The sequence below is a fragment of the Carettochelys insculpta genome, chromosome 31 (genome assembly GCF_033958435.1).
Source record: "Carettochelys insculpta isolate YL-2023 chromosome 31, ASM3395843v1, whole genome shotgun sequence".
In the NCBI taxonomy this organism is placed as follows: Eukaryota; Metazoa; Chordata; order Testudines; family Carettochelyidae; genus Carettochelys; species Carettochelys insculpta.
Window position 1 is genome coordinate 10108150 of NC_134167.1, and position 13754 is coordinate 10121903.

General features: G+C 41.5%; 1 protein-coding gene across 1 annotated transcript; it reads right to left on the reverse strand.

The window, feature by feature from the left end:
* Positions 1-5413: 5413 nt before the first annotated feature.
* Positions 5414-13458, reverse strand: BMP10 (bone morphogenetic protein 10). Its single transcript, XM_074981742.1, has 2 exons — positions 13045-13458; positions 5414-8459 (listed from the first exon to the last, which is right to left on the reverse strand). Exons 1-2 carry the CDS (start codon positions 13376-13378, stop codon positions 7513-7515), a joined length of 1281 nt encoding a protein of 426 aa, XP_074837843.1. The 5' UTR covers positions 13379-13458; the 3' UTR covers positions 5414-7512.
* Between the last annotated feature and the right edge of the window lie 296 nt (positions 13459-13754).

A 13754-nucleotide genomic window follows, 5' to 3' on the forward strand; every position in this document is an offset into this window, starting at 1 on the left:
CTGGTTTTCATAAATTCTAGGCTCATTTGAAAATTCTAATCTATATCCTCTTTTTCAGATAGGGAGAGCGCATGTGTGGATCTCTGTGCATGTTAAGTAGGATTGTCTCATGGTGGGAGCAGGAGTCAGGGCTCCTGATTTCTACTTCTGCCTGTGTCTTTGAGCAAATCACTTTGGAACAAACTTTCAAAAATGGCCTTGCTCTTTGGTTGGTCTGCTCAAGAAACATAAGCCTTGATCATCAGGGATTCTGTTCACCTAAAGATTTCATTAGCATCAGCAGGAGCTGCATAGATTTCAACTTGGGTACTGAGAAGCCAGGTTTGAAATGTTTGGGCCTTCATTTTTTGGGCCTTCATTTTGCCCATCTGTAAACCAGAGGTAACGTGACAGGTAGTGAGTCCCTGTTTGTAAATTGCTACCAAAGGTGCTATAAAAATACTGTGTCCTTTCCTGAGTCATCTTCTGTTCTCCCCTCAGCTCTGAGTGTTACAGAGCTGTCCAGGTGATTGGTTTGAAGACACAAACTCCCCTAGCCTGTGCTCAGACCTCCTATCAATGCCTAATTCCAAACCTGGGTGCACTTACCGTACAACTTCCTCTTGCTTCACAGACAGCTGTGTGGGTCAGATTCCTTAACTCCACTCATTCCATGCGCATCCTCACCTCCTTTCCTCAGGCAGCCAGATCAAGGGACCCTCAGCTGGAGCATGTCCACAGCTGGATCGCTCTCTGCCTAGGATTTACAAAGAGGGACAAAAGGTTTCAAAGAACCAAGGTGCCACAGACTGCTTGTGGGAGGAGGAGGGGGAGTCATTGGGCTGGGAGGATGCTTGTAACTGGATTTATGTTTTGTGAGCTGAAGCAATGAGCAGGGCTGGGTTTAGAGACAGACAACCCAATAGACTGCCTGAGTTGCAATGGACTTTGGGGAGGGGACTGTTTTTGTGGTTAGTGGCCAGTGGCAATTGATGAAGAGGGCTCTGGGGTGGCACCTGCCACATGCCTCCTTCAGCACCCCCAACTCCTACCCTCCCCATCCTTGCTCCACCCCTGCCCCTGCTCTGCCCACGACATCTTCCTGAAGTCCTGTGTCATTTCTGGTGATTGTAGGAGAGGTCCCTCCCATCTCTTGGAGTGGTGCAGCCCAAGAGCAGCAAGAGCTGCTCTAGCTCGCACTGCTTGTGGGCCACGCCACTCCGGGGGAGGGGCGGAACTGTCACACACTCACTGGAAGCGGTGCAGGGCTGATGGTGAACGCGGGGGAGTAGGCGCTGGAGGATACATGTGAACCCCTGGGTACCCCCATGCATTGCCCCTGTTAATGGCAGTAGAGAAAATAGAATATTTGAAATACCATATTTGAGGAATGCCAAGTGTAAATGCTTTTTTCACTGACCTCCTAAAATGTTCCAGACCTGTGTAGAATCTTGTGGAACCTTCCAGACTTTCTGAGAATGACATTTTCCTCACACCTGCTAGAATGTTCTCAGTCAGGCCCTGGTGGCTGTGTGACTTGGTGGCTGCGTGAGGGGCAAAGTGTTTCCAGTCAATCAGGGAGACAGAGTATGCAAGTATATCCTCTTACAGGACAGGGATAAATTATGCATGCAAATCATGTTATTAATTGCTGTCCAGTAATTATGTTGTGGTTTCCTTTTTCATTTAATGAAGTGTTCATAGTGGTTAGTGGCTTTGCTGGGGGTCTGCGAATGGTTTGGGGGGTGATTAGGTGTCCACAAATGGTTTGAGGAGGTGATCGGGAGTCTGCACTTATGAAAAGGTTGGGAACCACTGCCATAGAGACTACAAAGGAATAGCTACAATGTGGTATAGATGCATCCTAGAGCAGTGAGGGGCAACTGAGGCTAGTGAGCGGGTGGCATGAGTGGCCCTCTTTCATCTTGGTGGGCTACAAGATTGTCATAGCCAAGATAGTCTCCCAGGATCAGGTAGTTTTGCTAACTGCACTTGTGTACCTAGAATCTGTGGTATGTGCTGAGTCACATGTAGCTGTGCTTTGACTGGATGCTTCACACTTCTCATAGTCAACATTGTGTGCAATCAGCACGCACCTCACTTCACGGGCTCTTGCTTTACATGCAGGTCACTTTAGTCACAATGGTATGAAAAACTGACATGGGCAGAAACCAGCAGAATCTGGCAACCTCACACATGGGCAACAGCAAACAAAATGTCTCTTAGACCACACAATGGGCCTCATATGGCCTGCAGGCCACAGATTGCCCACCACTGTTCTAGAGTGATGGAATAGGGGTTTTTCTGTTGCTGTATGAACCGCACCTCCCCAAGGCTACATCTACACAACAGCCTAAACTTGAAATAAGTGCAATGCAAATATACCGAGGTATCCCAAAATAGCTCTGCCATGTAGACATAGCCCACGTGATGGTATCCAGGTCCACAAAAGCCCTCTTTTGTTCATATAGCCTCATCTGCAGCAGGGATTAGGTGAGTCTAACCATGGCATTCAGAAGTGTGTGTTATTCCCACTCCTGAGAGCTGTAGCTATGTTGATTTAAATTTTAATTATAAGCCAGGCTGTAATGTACATACTACTCTAAGATAAATAATAAACAGACAGAAGTAGGAGTCTCATTAAAGTTCACAGCTAACGTGAACAGAGGCTGCTGAACAGCTAGTTTATAAAGAATATATCTTTTCATACTAGGCAATATTTTAGGGGTATTTTGCAAAATGTATTAAAAAAGAACTCTCCAAAACTGAAAATATTTCCTTAGAAATACCTCTTAGTTTTCTTTTTTATTTGGCTTTAAAAAGATAAGAGTGAAAATCCATTAATAGTGACATCAAGCAGGTCAGAAAAGAAAAGAAAACCAGTTTAGGTTCCTAATTAAAGTGAACAAATGTGTAAAAATGTAAGAAGCAGAAATCATAAATTATATTTTTATTAATATAATTAATCTCTTAATACCAGTACTGAAAAATACCTCCAGAGGTATATATTTGATTTGTTAAAATAATGCATTATATTGCATTGTTTTTAGCAATCAAGGCCCTAAGCCTCCAAATTTATTGTTCTATGGTGCAATATACAGTATGTACTCAGTGAGATAAGGTAACTTTAAGTTAAACATGTACGTGTTTGCAGGCTTGGGCTTAGTTAATTAATTTAAAAATGGCACAAAGAAAAACTCTTTAAAAATCCTGATCACATGTTCCCACTGCATTCTGCATGGCCTTAATATAAACAATATTTGTATTGCAGTCTGAATCCACGAACAGCCAGCAAATTAACTGCCCATTTATCTTTTGCACTGGGTTGAAGTCATTGAGTTAAAGCAAATACCCTTTTTAAAAAACCAGAAACATTATAATGAGATCAAATATACTGATCAGTTAAAATCTCAGCGCATGAACACTATGAAGCATGAAGAAATGTGTAGTTAAGAGATATGGAAGTTGTGGTTGAACAATGTCAGCCCAAAGAACATCATGATATGGGGCTTCTTATTTTTTTACCACTGGCCATTTGAAAGTTTCTTGCACATTCCACATAAATACTGGCTGCAGTCAGGCTGTGTCTAGACTGTGGGGAACTGTCAGCAAAAGGTATTCAAATTGTGGCACGCGATTTGTGCATCTTTTGCTGACAGTTCTGTCAGGAGAGGTTTTACCACACGGGGCCAAATGTCGGTAACCCCCCAACTCAAGATGTCCCTTCTTCCTTGTGGAACAAGATGTACAAGGATGTCAACAGAATGCTCCCAACTGGCAGATCTCTTCCAAGAGATCTCCAGTCTGGATACATGCTCTGTTGACAAAACTTCTATTGACAGGAGCCTGCAGTCTAGACATAGCCTCAGAGACAAAATATAGCCACTATTACCCAGGGCTAGTGCCTCCAGAGCCTACCAGACAATGTGCTTCCAGCTTTTGCACCTGAATCATGGCTAATTTGGCACTCTATTAGCACCTTAGAGGTTTGGGGTACAGGTTGGACCTCTCTAGTCTGGCACCTTTGGGACCTGGCCAGTGCTGAATGAAAGAATTTTCTGATCACAGAAGGTCAATATAGTTAAGCAGCATTACCAACTCTTCCACTACTTACTGGGCTCTTAGAAGACATTTGGGGTAAATTACAGCTACATAACAGCACAGAACAGTGGGAGCCAGGACTGGTGGCTGTAAACAAACTTTATGGGACTATGGGAAACTTCGCCACACCCATGGTAAGCAGTCATCCAGTTAACTAAAATCATGCCAATTACGGATGTTGCTGGATGACCAAATTCCAGACTAGAGAGGTTCAGCTTGTGTTGCAATACAAAGATTAATTAATTAGGCTGGATGAACCATTATGAAGGTTTGCAGAATTGAACACTAGTTTCTTTTTTCTGTTTGTGTGTGTGTGTCATGTAAAATATATCTTATCCTGCATGTATAGCATAAGCAATGGGACTTTTCTTAACCCTTTTTTGCAGTAACATAACAAATCAGTGACAGTTTAGGACATTTCTTGTTTTACTACATGACCCCTTTTATGGTGCTAGTGTGGGAACATTGTGATTGAGCATTTCTGATGCTATTCAGTACAGGAAAATAGAAAAGAAATGCTAAAATAAATAATTGTTATACCAAAGACCAGTGTTCCCTTTAAGCTGAGCCCTTGGGCAGCCACCCAGGACAGATTCAAATGCTGCTCATAGAATCATAGAATTCTAGGGCTGGAAGGGACATCAGGAGGTCATCTAGTTCAGCCCCCAAGTTTCCATGGTCCCACCAAGATGCCCAGATGACTAGCAGAGTGCCTGCAGTGCCCACTGCCAGCAGCATGTGTTTGTAATGGTGGTGTACATCTTCTGCTTTGGTGCACATAGCGAAATTTATTTTGCAGATGGATGGGAAAAATTAGAGGGAACATTGCCAACGACACGTGACTGGATTGTACTAGTTTCATGTGAACTGCTGAGCATTTAGGCATGCTGTAGGAAAAGAAATTTGTGAGCAATCTCACTTAAAATGATTCATGCTAGTGGAGTATGATTTCACGCAGATTACATGTTTTTAACCTGCCATTTAGCCACGGTTAAACCTATGAAACTGCACAGGGGAATGGTCCATAAAGCAATGACAGTTGTTTCCCCCTTGTTAGGGCCAGCTGGTCTAATTCTGTGCAGCTCCGTTGATTAAGCTCACTAGTTGGAAACCTGCACCTACGCTGCACTACTTTATAATGGGACCACATAATGAGAGTACTTAAAGCAATTTTATCCTTGAAAAAGATTATGTCTATCAGACAAGGCTAAGATGTTTTCTTAAATCGCTATGGCTGATAGTCTGAAGGATGGGGAGATAATAACAATACACTATATTTACAAAGAACTATAATAAAAACACTTGGACAGCTGGAGGCCTCAAAATATAAATTGTTCAGTACAAGGTTTTATCAGAGTGGGAATACATATGAGCACAAAAATAAAACATTTTGTATTCCACAGTATATTACAAAGGCAGACAGTCAATAAATAGATCAATAAATAATGGGAAGCACAGAAGAGTTTGCACGGATGGAGTGAAACTGGTTTCAGTTGGTGTTTGTTAAAGTCCTTTGTGTTCACTCCCATGAAGTGTCAGAGTCAATTCTTTCAAAGACAAGTCTCTTATCACTTCCACTGAAGATAACTTTGCCTTAAAAGTGTAGAACAGATGCAGGACAGTACAGTAGGCTCTGGCGGAGGCTAGGGGATTCAACGTCACTTACACTTTCCCAAGAATCTGACAAATTTGCAGCTTAATATAAATAAAGTGACGGGTCTATTGTTTCTCAGCTCTGACACCTTCTTATCACCAAAATTTGTTGCAGAAGAGTGGTGGAAACATGGCATGTGACTCCATCATATATAGTTTAAGTGTGTATGTGCAGGAGCAATGTTTTTATGAATTAACAACTTCCTCACGTATGAAGAGGAAAGATCATCTTGGTGTAGCTGGGGTGGAGGGATTTCCTTTTCTGCCTAGCTTTAACTGGATCAAGCTTTGTGTTACTTTGCAATTTCAGTTGAAGTAAATAGTTTTATTATACATATTGGATACATGGGGGGCAGGCATCCAGTCGGGGTGGATTTTAATCGAGATTTCAATCAACATTTGTGCAGATTTCTCCCAGCTATGGTCCTGGCACTTGATATACAACTTGCATCAAATGTGGAAATTTACATCCAAAGTCTGCTATATTCACTGCTACATGCAAGGGATTGGATAATACACAAACGATAGAAACATTTCTTGCTTTGTGTAATATCAGAGGGGCAGTCTGCCAGAGCTTTGCCCTTCTTTTCCCTTCTTTTCGTGGCTTCCATCTCTCTCTGGATACTGCTAATGTAACCCTGCTAAAATGACTTTATGTTAAATCCCAGACTGCTAAAGACATTCCATAAAAACTAAGGGTAAAATTTTGAAAAGTAACTAAGTGACTTAGAGGCCTGAGTCCCCCTGTCTCTCAATGGGGACTGATGCTCTGAAGGGTTAGATTTCCAAAAGTATTTAAGTACCAAAAGAGCTAGATAGACTCTTTTGAAAGTCCCAGTAAATCAATGGTTTAAATGGGAACTAGACACTAACTCCTTTAGGTGCTTTTGAACATTCCAGCATCTTTAGATTCCTAAGTACATTTGAAAAGTTGTCCCTAGGTGCCTACACCCCTTTGGCAAATGGAATTTAGGTGCTGAACTCACTTTAAGCGCATTTGACAAATGGAGGTGATTTTCCAAAATGTGTCATGGGATAATTTACAAGAGACTTTATCTCTCGATCTCAGCCAATTTTTCTCTCCAAATATTCAAGTGGGTATTACTACCAGGTTCACAGTGGGATTGACTACAAATTTTAATGTGAACATAGTCACTTAAAAACTGTTTTAGTTGACTCCAAGTACACCTGCAAGGGGTTGTTCTCTATTGAAATGCAATGAAAAGATAGGCCATTAATACACAGGAACATTCCTGAGACTAAAAGGCTAACTTGGAGTGGTAGGGAGAAGGGAGGGATGGGAAGACACCTATCAGAATATACCATAATGTAAAGCATGTAACATATCACATTATTGTGGTCTTTCAGTCCATGTTATAACCCCTGCAGTTGGGGTGTATTTCAAATAATGTCCTTCACTTCAACACACACACATTTTTTTAAGAAGTAAAATCCATGAATGATACTTCATGGCATTAAGGCTCTATGTTTTGGGGCAAACAACCCCAACAACCCAATGATCTGGTTTTCCTTCTTTATTTTATTAATGAAGGAAGCCTCTCATATAAGAAGCAAAACAGCAAGAAGTGAGTGCAGAGCAAAATATACATTCCATACAATCATATGACCTGCCCGTTCCCTATGGCATGAAACATACAATTATTTGTATACACCTCATTAAATAACCTTATTAAATAGGAAATACAAAATGTACACATTTACAGACTGGATTATTAAATACTCTCCTAGTGCCATGCAGTGTGCTGGCATTCCTTTTTACTATCGGCAACCACACTCTGCAACTACCATCCCTTCATATTTGAATTTGTAAGTTACCACCCCAGCATCTAAGTAGAGGAGGGAGATGGGATCAAGCTTGGTAGGCACACAGCAGGCTTTGGAAGCTTTCTGAGAATTCTTCAGGTGGACCAAAGTCTGGACGATGGCATGTTTAGTTGGCGTGACGTGCTCAGTTAAAGGATAAGAACACACTCCACGACACTCATAGGCTTCATATCCTGTTGGGGCGATGATCCAGGAATCCCAGCCAATCTCCTTGAAGTCTATATAGAGCGAAGTCCTTTTGCAGTAGTTGCCCTTGGCGTTCCTTCGGATCCGGGCAGTGGAGTCATAAATGATGTTGGAGCGCATCTGGAGCAGCGCTTCTTCACCTGGCCCGTCAGGGAAGTTGTTCAGGCCCAGGTTCTCCAAATCCAGCAGCTGCTCATGGTCTATCATTTCATCCAGTTCTTCCTTCTCCTCTTTTTTGTCATTGCTCCGGTCATCTGAGAACACAATCAAGAGAGGAACGTGCTTGGCCTCAAGATTGATGTCAATATCGAGTTTCCCCTCTTTTTTTGGCTCCTCCCCTTCTCTGCTCTCTATCTGCACCTCTAGCCTGTGGATGGTTGACTCAGACCTATGCCAACGCCTCATGGCATCTGTGATATCAAAGGTCTCCCATTCACTGTTGGTGCCATAGATCTGCTGGGATGCAAGTGCCACTATTTTTCTCTCGTCTCCTTCCCTCACTGAACGGTTGTTCTCCAGGATTTCAAAAATGGTGACTTTCCTATCCAGCCCATCATAGAGTATTCTGTCCCGTTCCACCAGTGTGTAGAGTCTCAGCTGTGCCATGGTGATCTCTTCATGGTGAGGGATAGAGACGTTGAAGAGAAGAGGGTATTTCCTGATCCCTGTGACACCAATGGGGTGGAAAGTCAGATCTGGAAATGAAAAAAATCAATATAAATAAACACGTTGGAGCTGCAGATATTTCTAGCAGAAATATGCACGCAAGGAACCCAGCCCTGCTTGCCTTATTTTCCTTAGTTGCTGTGTGAACAGGTACAAGAAAATGAGAATAAATAGAAATAATGGGTTGTCAGTGAGATGGCAAAAACAAAAGTCCTGTGGCACCTTATAGGCTAACAGATTTTTTGAGCATAAAGCTTTTGTGGGCAAACACTCACTTTGTCAGATGTGTCATGTCATGCATCTGATGAAGTGGGTCTTTGCTCACGGAAGCTTATGCTCCAATAAATGTGTTAGTCTGTAAGGTCCCACAGGACTTCTCATTGTTTTGTGGATACAGACTAACACGGCTACCCCTCTGATCAGTGAGATGAATGGTTTATATTGGCTCTTAATGGAAAACAAGGTCAGAACATGATAATAGCAATGAACTGAGATTTATGGCTCACTTTCTTCCAGTATGGTTTCCCCAGTGGTTTATAAAAGATCCTCACTGATTGCACAAGTTATATGTATGGTATATAGGAATTGGTTTGCTCAGCACTGAAATGAAGCCATCACTGGAGTGCAAATACAGCAGCTTTCAACAAGAGAATATCAACATTGTACACAATTTAGGACAGGAAGTGAAGATGAGTACTATATCCAATTGAAGGAATATAGGGTATTGAAGATGGGTAGAATGGCACAGAAACTGTTTCTGCAGCAACGGAAGGCTGCATTCATATTTGTTTATCATTTTACCTATTTAAAAGGGTAACTTTCAATGTAGTATCCACTAGATCTCATCATAAATTTGTGATTTCCTTCAACTGGTCCTTGTTACCATCCCACACTCCTCATCTAAATATGGTGAATTTGTATCTTCACCGGTGATTTGCTATAACATATCAAAACCTCTACTGCTGGTCTGCTGTCTTTGATGAAAAGGAAACAACTTCTACTGTAAGCTTCCACCAGTTTCTGAAAGGTACAACAAGGAGTCCTGTGGCACCTTAAAGGCTAACAACTTTATTAGGGCATAAATTTTCATGAGATCCATCTCACTTCTTTGGATGCTTGAAGAGAGAAACCGGTAGGGATATAGAAATGGAATTGTAACATGAGTGCTAATAAAATCAGGGAGGATCAGGCTCACCTCCAACAGAGGTGAGAAGGTGACAGTACCTGAAGGAGAAATTAGTTATTGTAATGAGAGAGCCATTCCGTGTCTCCACTAAGACTCATTTTGATGGTGTCAAGTTTGCATAGGAAGTCCAGCTCAGCAGTTTTGCTTTGCAGTCTTTGAAGTATTTTTGCATAAGAATGGCAACTTGCAAGTCAATAGCTTGTTGTTTAGGGTGATGCAATGGCTTATGCCTAGGAGGAATGGGAAGTCGGATCTTGATCCAAAGCCCAGTGAAGCCATGGAAGTATTCCCATTGGCATCAGGGTTTTGGATCAGTCTTGAAAGGACAAAAGAAAACTGCTGTAGAGCTTTTGCGAGTATTCAGATGTATCACAAGCATATAATCTTATCTATCTAATATGTTTACATGTGCCCCATCTGCATTTCTTTGTACATATAGGTAATTTAGTGCACCTTTTCCCTAATATCAGTAAGAACTCTGAAACCAGCTGAGGAAATATCATCTTAGTGGACATGCCTACAAGGATTGAAGTGACAGACTGTATGGAACATGTTCATTTTCTCCTTCTCTGATTTCTATGTATCCAAGTTTGATATATTTATGGAAATATTTGGTTGACAAAGCTACAAATACAGGCTTGGAGCTAGCAAAACATATCAGACCAGGAATAGTCCTGTTTACTTTAAAGGGACTTTGGGGTTTTCTGATGCTCACAAACCCATCTGTTGTTCAAAGAAAAAAATCAAAGAAACCAGTCATGAGAGGTCTGTTTGCCCTCCATTCCCATTGACTTTAGTTGGGAGCTTGAAAACACTTAGAATCTGCCTGTCAAATGAGTGTGCCCCCTTCAGAACTGGAAGTGGCTGGAGAACAAGTGCACTGTTATGGTGATATGTACAGTCTTGGGGTGGGGCAAGTCAGCTGATTGCACAGAAAAGGGACATGAATAATTCACTGGAAGCAATGGGGAAGCACCCTTATGGGAAACTGGGTGTCTTACTTCCTGACAAGAGAGAATAATAAATCAGAATGGGCGTCAGACCACAAGACTGAGCAGGAACATTCAAAAGATCAAATACTCCTTCCCACCAGTCTCTGAACATCCTCACTGATGTCAGTCCGGATGCACCACTGTGGGGGATAGCTTAGTGGCAGGAGCACTAGCTGTGTAAACTCTTGGCTGTGTGCCCAGCCCTTGAAGGGGGCCTCCCAAGGGGCTGGGGAAGGTTAGATTTAAATATATATAAATATATTTATATTTATATTATTTATTTATAAATATATATATCCTGTTAGGGATGGTGCTTGGGAGTGCAGGGGATTAGAGTCAATGAACCTCTCAAGGTCCTTTCCAGTTCTACAAGATATGTATATCTCCATGTTTCAATTTAATCCAGAAAACATCACATTAATTTTTAAGTAATGACTACATTACAATCACAACTGCAATGCAGCCAGATTGCTCCATGAGAAAAAACTGCTAGTGAATAACTGTCATAAAGTACTACTGCTTCCACCAAGGCAACTTCCTTTGTCACCTTCTACTACCAGAAGCGGATGAGTATAAAGATCACATTATGTGTTCCATCTCTTTTATAAAAATAAATGCAAACACTTTATTTTTACTATACAAAAGGCCCATAAGCCACAAAAGCCAGGTTCCCTAGTTGTTGTTGACTTTCTAGGCATACAAAAGAGAGACAATTGAAACAGACCCTTGGTAGTGTACATGACAGCATTTGCATTTGAATATGAGTATCTGAATTTATGCTTCCAGTTGTGGACTAGAAGAAAGGACAGAAGCCTTCTGAGAAGGTAATAAATTACTCTGCCTTTGACATGGCCCTTGCAGACTGCATGTGTTAACGAACGCACTGCTTAGAATCTTTCTTGTGAGCAGAACTTTGAATTTTTCGTTTACGAAAAATAAAGGGTCAGATTCTGATGTCACCAGTAATAATTTAAATCTGGAACAATACCTTTGTCATCAATGGCATTACTGCATCTTTACACTAGTAAAATTCATAGCACCCACCACCCAGCACACTGGTCTTGCCCAATTATAGTACATTTATTTTGCTGTTTCTTTTGCAGCTTAAAATGGCAAGTGTCTGAAAAGGGTAAGACTCATTATTTCATGTTCTTTCAGGGCCAGATTCTGTATTCCTTCTCTATGGTCATGAGCAGTCACTCACAAGCAGCCCAATGGTCTTCAGTATGAAAGTGGCTTGCAGTCCAGCACTCACTGAATTAAATGCTATCTATAGGTTGAGGAAATGCACAGTTAAAGTGGAGTTGAACTTTAAAGCTTTAAAACCAGAAACAGGTAGCTAGATAAAAATGCCTACAGCTGAGTGAGTTAGAGATTAATCCATAACTTGATTTATAATCTAGCTGAATTGTCAAATTTAGGAAACATAGTCTCAGTCTTTGCTCTGTTATCTTGTAGTTGGGGACTTCATCAGTAAACTGAGACTGACATGATAGAAGAGACATTTTTATTTGACCTGTCACACGTAAAACTGTGATGTTAAAAAAACCCCAACAACTCATTCCTTATTTGTAGATTTGGGGCATAAATAATTTGTTGAAAAGCCTTTTAAAAACGTATCCCACACTTCTAGTCATGCATGAAGCATGAAGAAATCATCAGCAATTAATATGTAAACCTTATATTCCCCCTATTACATAGTCATTGCAGAAAAATGTTGAATTGCACAATATCTGTAATTGTCTAAACTCATGATTTTTTGCATTTTTAGTTAAAAAATTGAAAAACAGAAAATACTTTTATTCTCTCAAAAAAGAACACTGTCAGTTAGCAAAAATCAGCATCAAGAGCTGCTAATCACATACATTTCTATATAGCCTACTGACTTTACTTAACACACCAAGCCATGAGACCCATTAGAAACTAAATTGGAGAAATATTACTGGAGAGTTATTCGTTGTTTGCAGCTGGGCTTCCCAAATGAGAATTGGTACCTTGCATGGATCGTGAAAAAGGCTTTTTTCCCTGTTAGTTAAACACAGAAGATAAGTTTCCATCTCGCTTTGAAAATCTGATGCTTGTAAAGGTGACATACAAGTGATGGATCTGCTTCCTCAGACCATGATGATTTATTTGTACTACACACCCACAATATGCAAACAGAAAAGGAGACATTGCCCCTGCCCCAAAGAACTTACTGTCTCAAAGATACAAAATAAGGAGGGGAAGATTACATCAGACAAGCAATGTGAGCTGCTTCATTATAAGCATATGCCATGTTAGTTCCCTAACACCAGTTTCATCTCTATGTAAACTCTGCAAACTCCTTTTCTCCCTCCTTAAAACTTCATGCTCCATGCATTATAAACAGGTTCCTTGCTGGTTATAAGCTGTATCCAGCCATTCTCAGTTCACTCAGAGGTGCTTAGTTCTTACCTTCATTTTTGAAGCTTCTGACAATATTTGCTGATGGCATTGAGGTCTTGTCAGTGGCAAACCTGTTGTACAGCTCTAACATGTATTCTGGGGGCTCCACCTTGGCCGTTTCATGCAGGGGAATATCAGAGAGATTCAACGTCTTCAGGAACTCATTTTTCATGCTCTGGAGCAGCGTGCTGAAGTCAACACCATCCTGCTCTGAAAGGAGCTCATCAAAGAGGGGCATATCTTCCTCCAAGGAAGACTGCTCCAGACTTGCGATGGGACTGCAAGCAGCAAGGTGCACCAACAGAGAGAGGGTTGCCCACAACTGAATGGCAACGGTATCCATTCCTTCGCTTCCGCCTCCCAACTGTACTCAACAAGGGTTAGCTCTGGTGTGGGCTAAGTGGCTATTTTATCCTCTGGGTGGTGCACGGCTTGTGTCACAAGAGTTGACAAGTTTGGAAGTCCTTGCCTGAAGCTTGTGATCAGTCCTCACTCCCTCTCCCGCCTCCCCACACGCCCTCCAAAAACCAGGTCTCAGTAATTGGATAGAACATGCTCTCTCCTATGGTAGCTCTGCCTCTCTTATCTCTTCTAGTGTAAGCTGTCCACCAGATTTTCTGTTGTTATCTCACCAACCCCCTCTCCCTTAATGAGCATTTTGTAAACATTCTGCACTTGGACACACTGAGATAGGACAATTTTCTCCTTGGACAGGATCT

Coding starts and splice junctions, on each gene's coding strand:
- BMP10 (XM_074981742.1), bottom strand. CDS start 13,378: ATGGATACCGTTGCCATTCAGTTGTGGGCAACCCTCTCTCTGTTGGTG. Junction 8,460..13,044: donor CAGAAGCTTCAAAAATGAAG/GTAAGAACTAAG, acceptor TTTCATTTCCAG/ATCTGACTTTCCACCCCATT.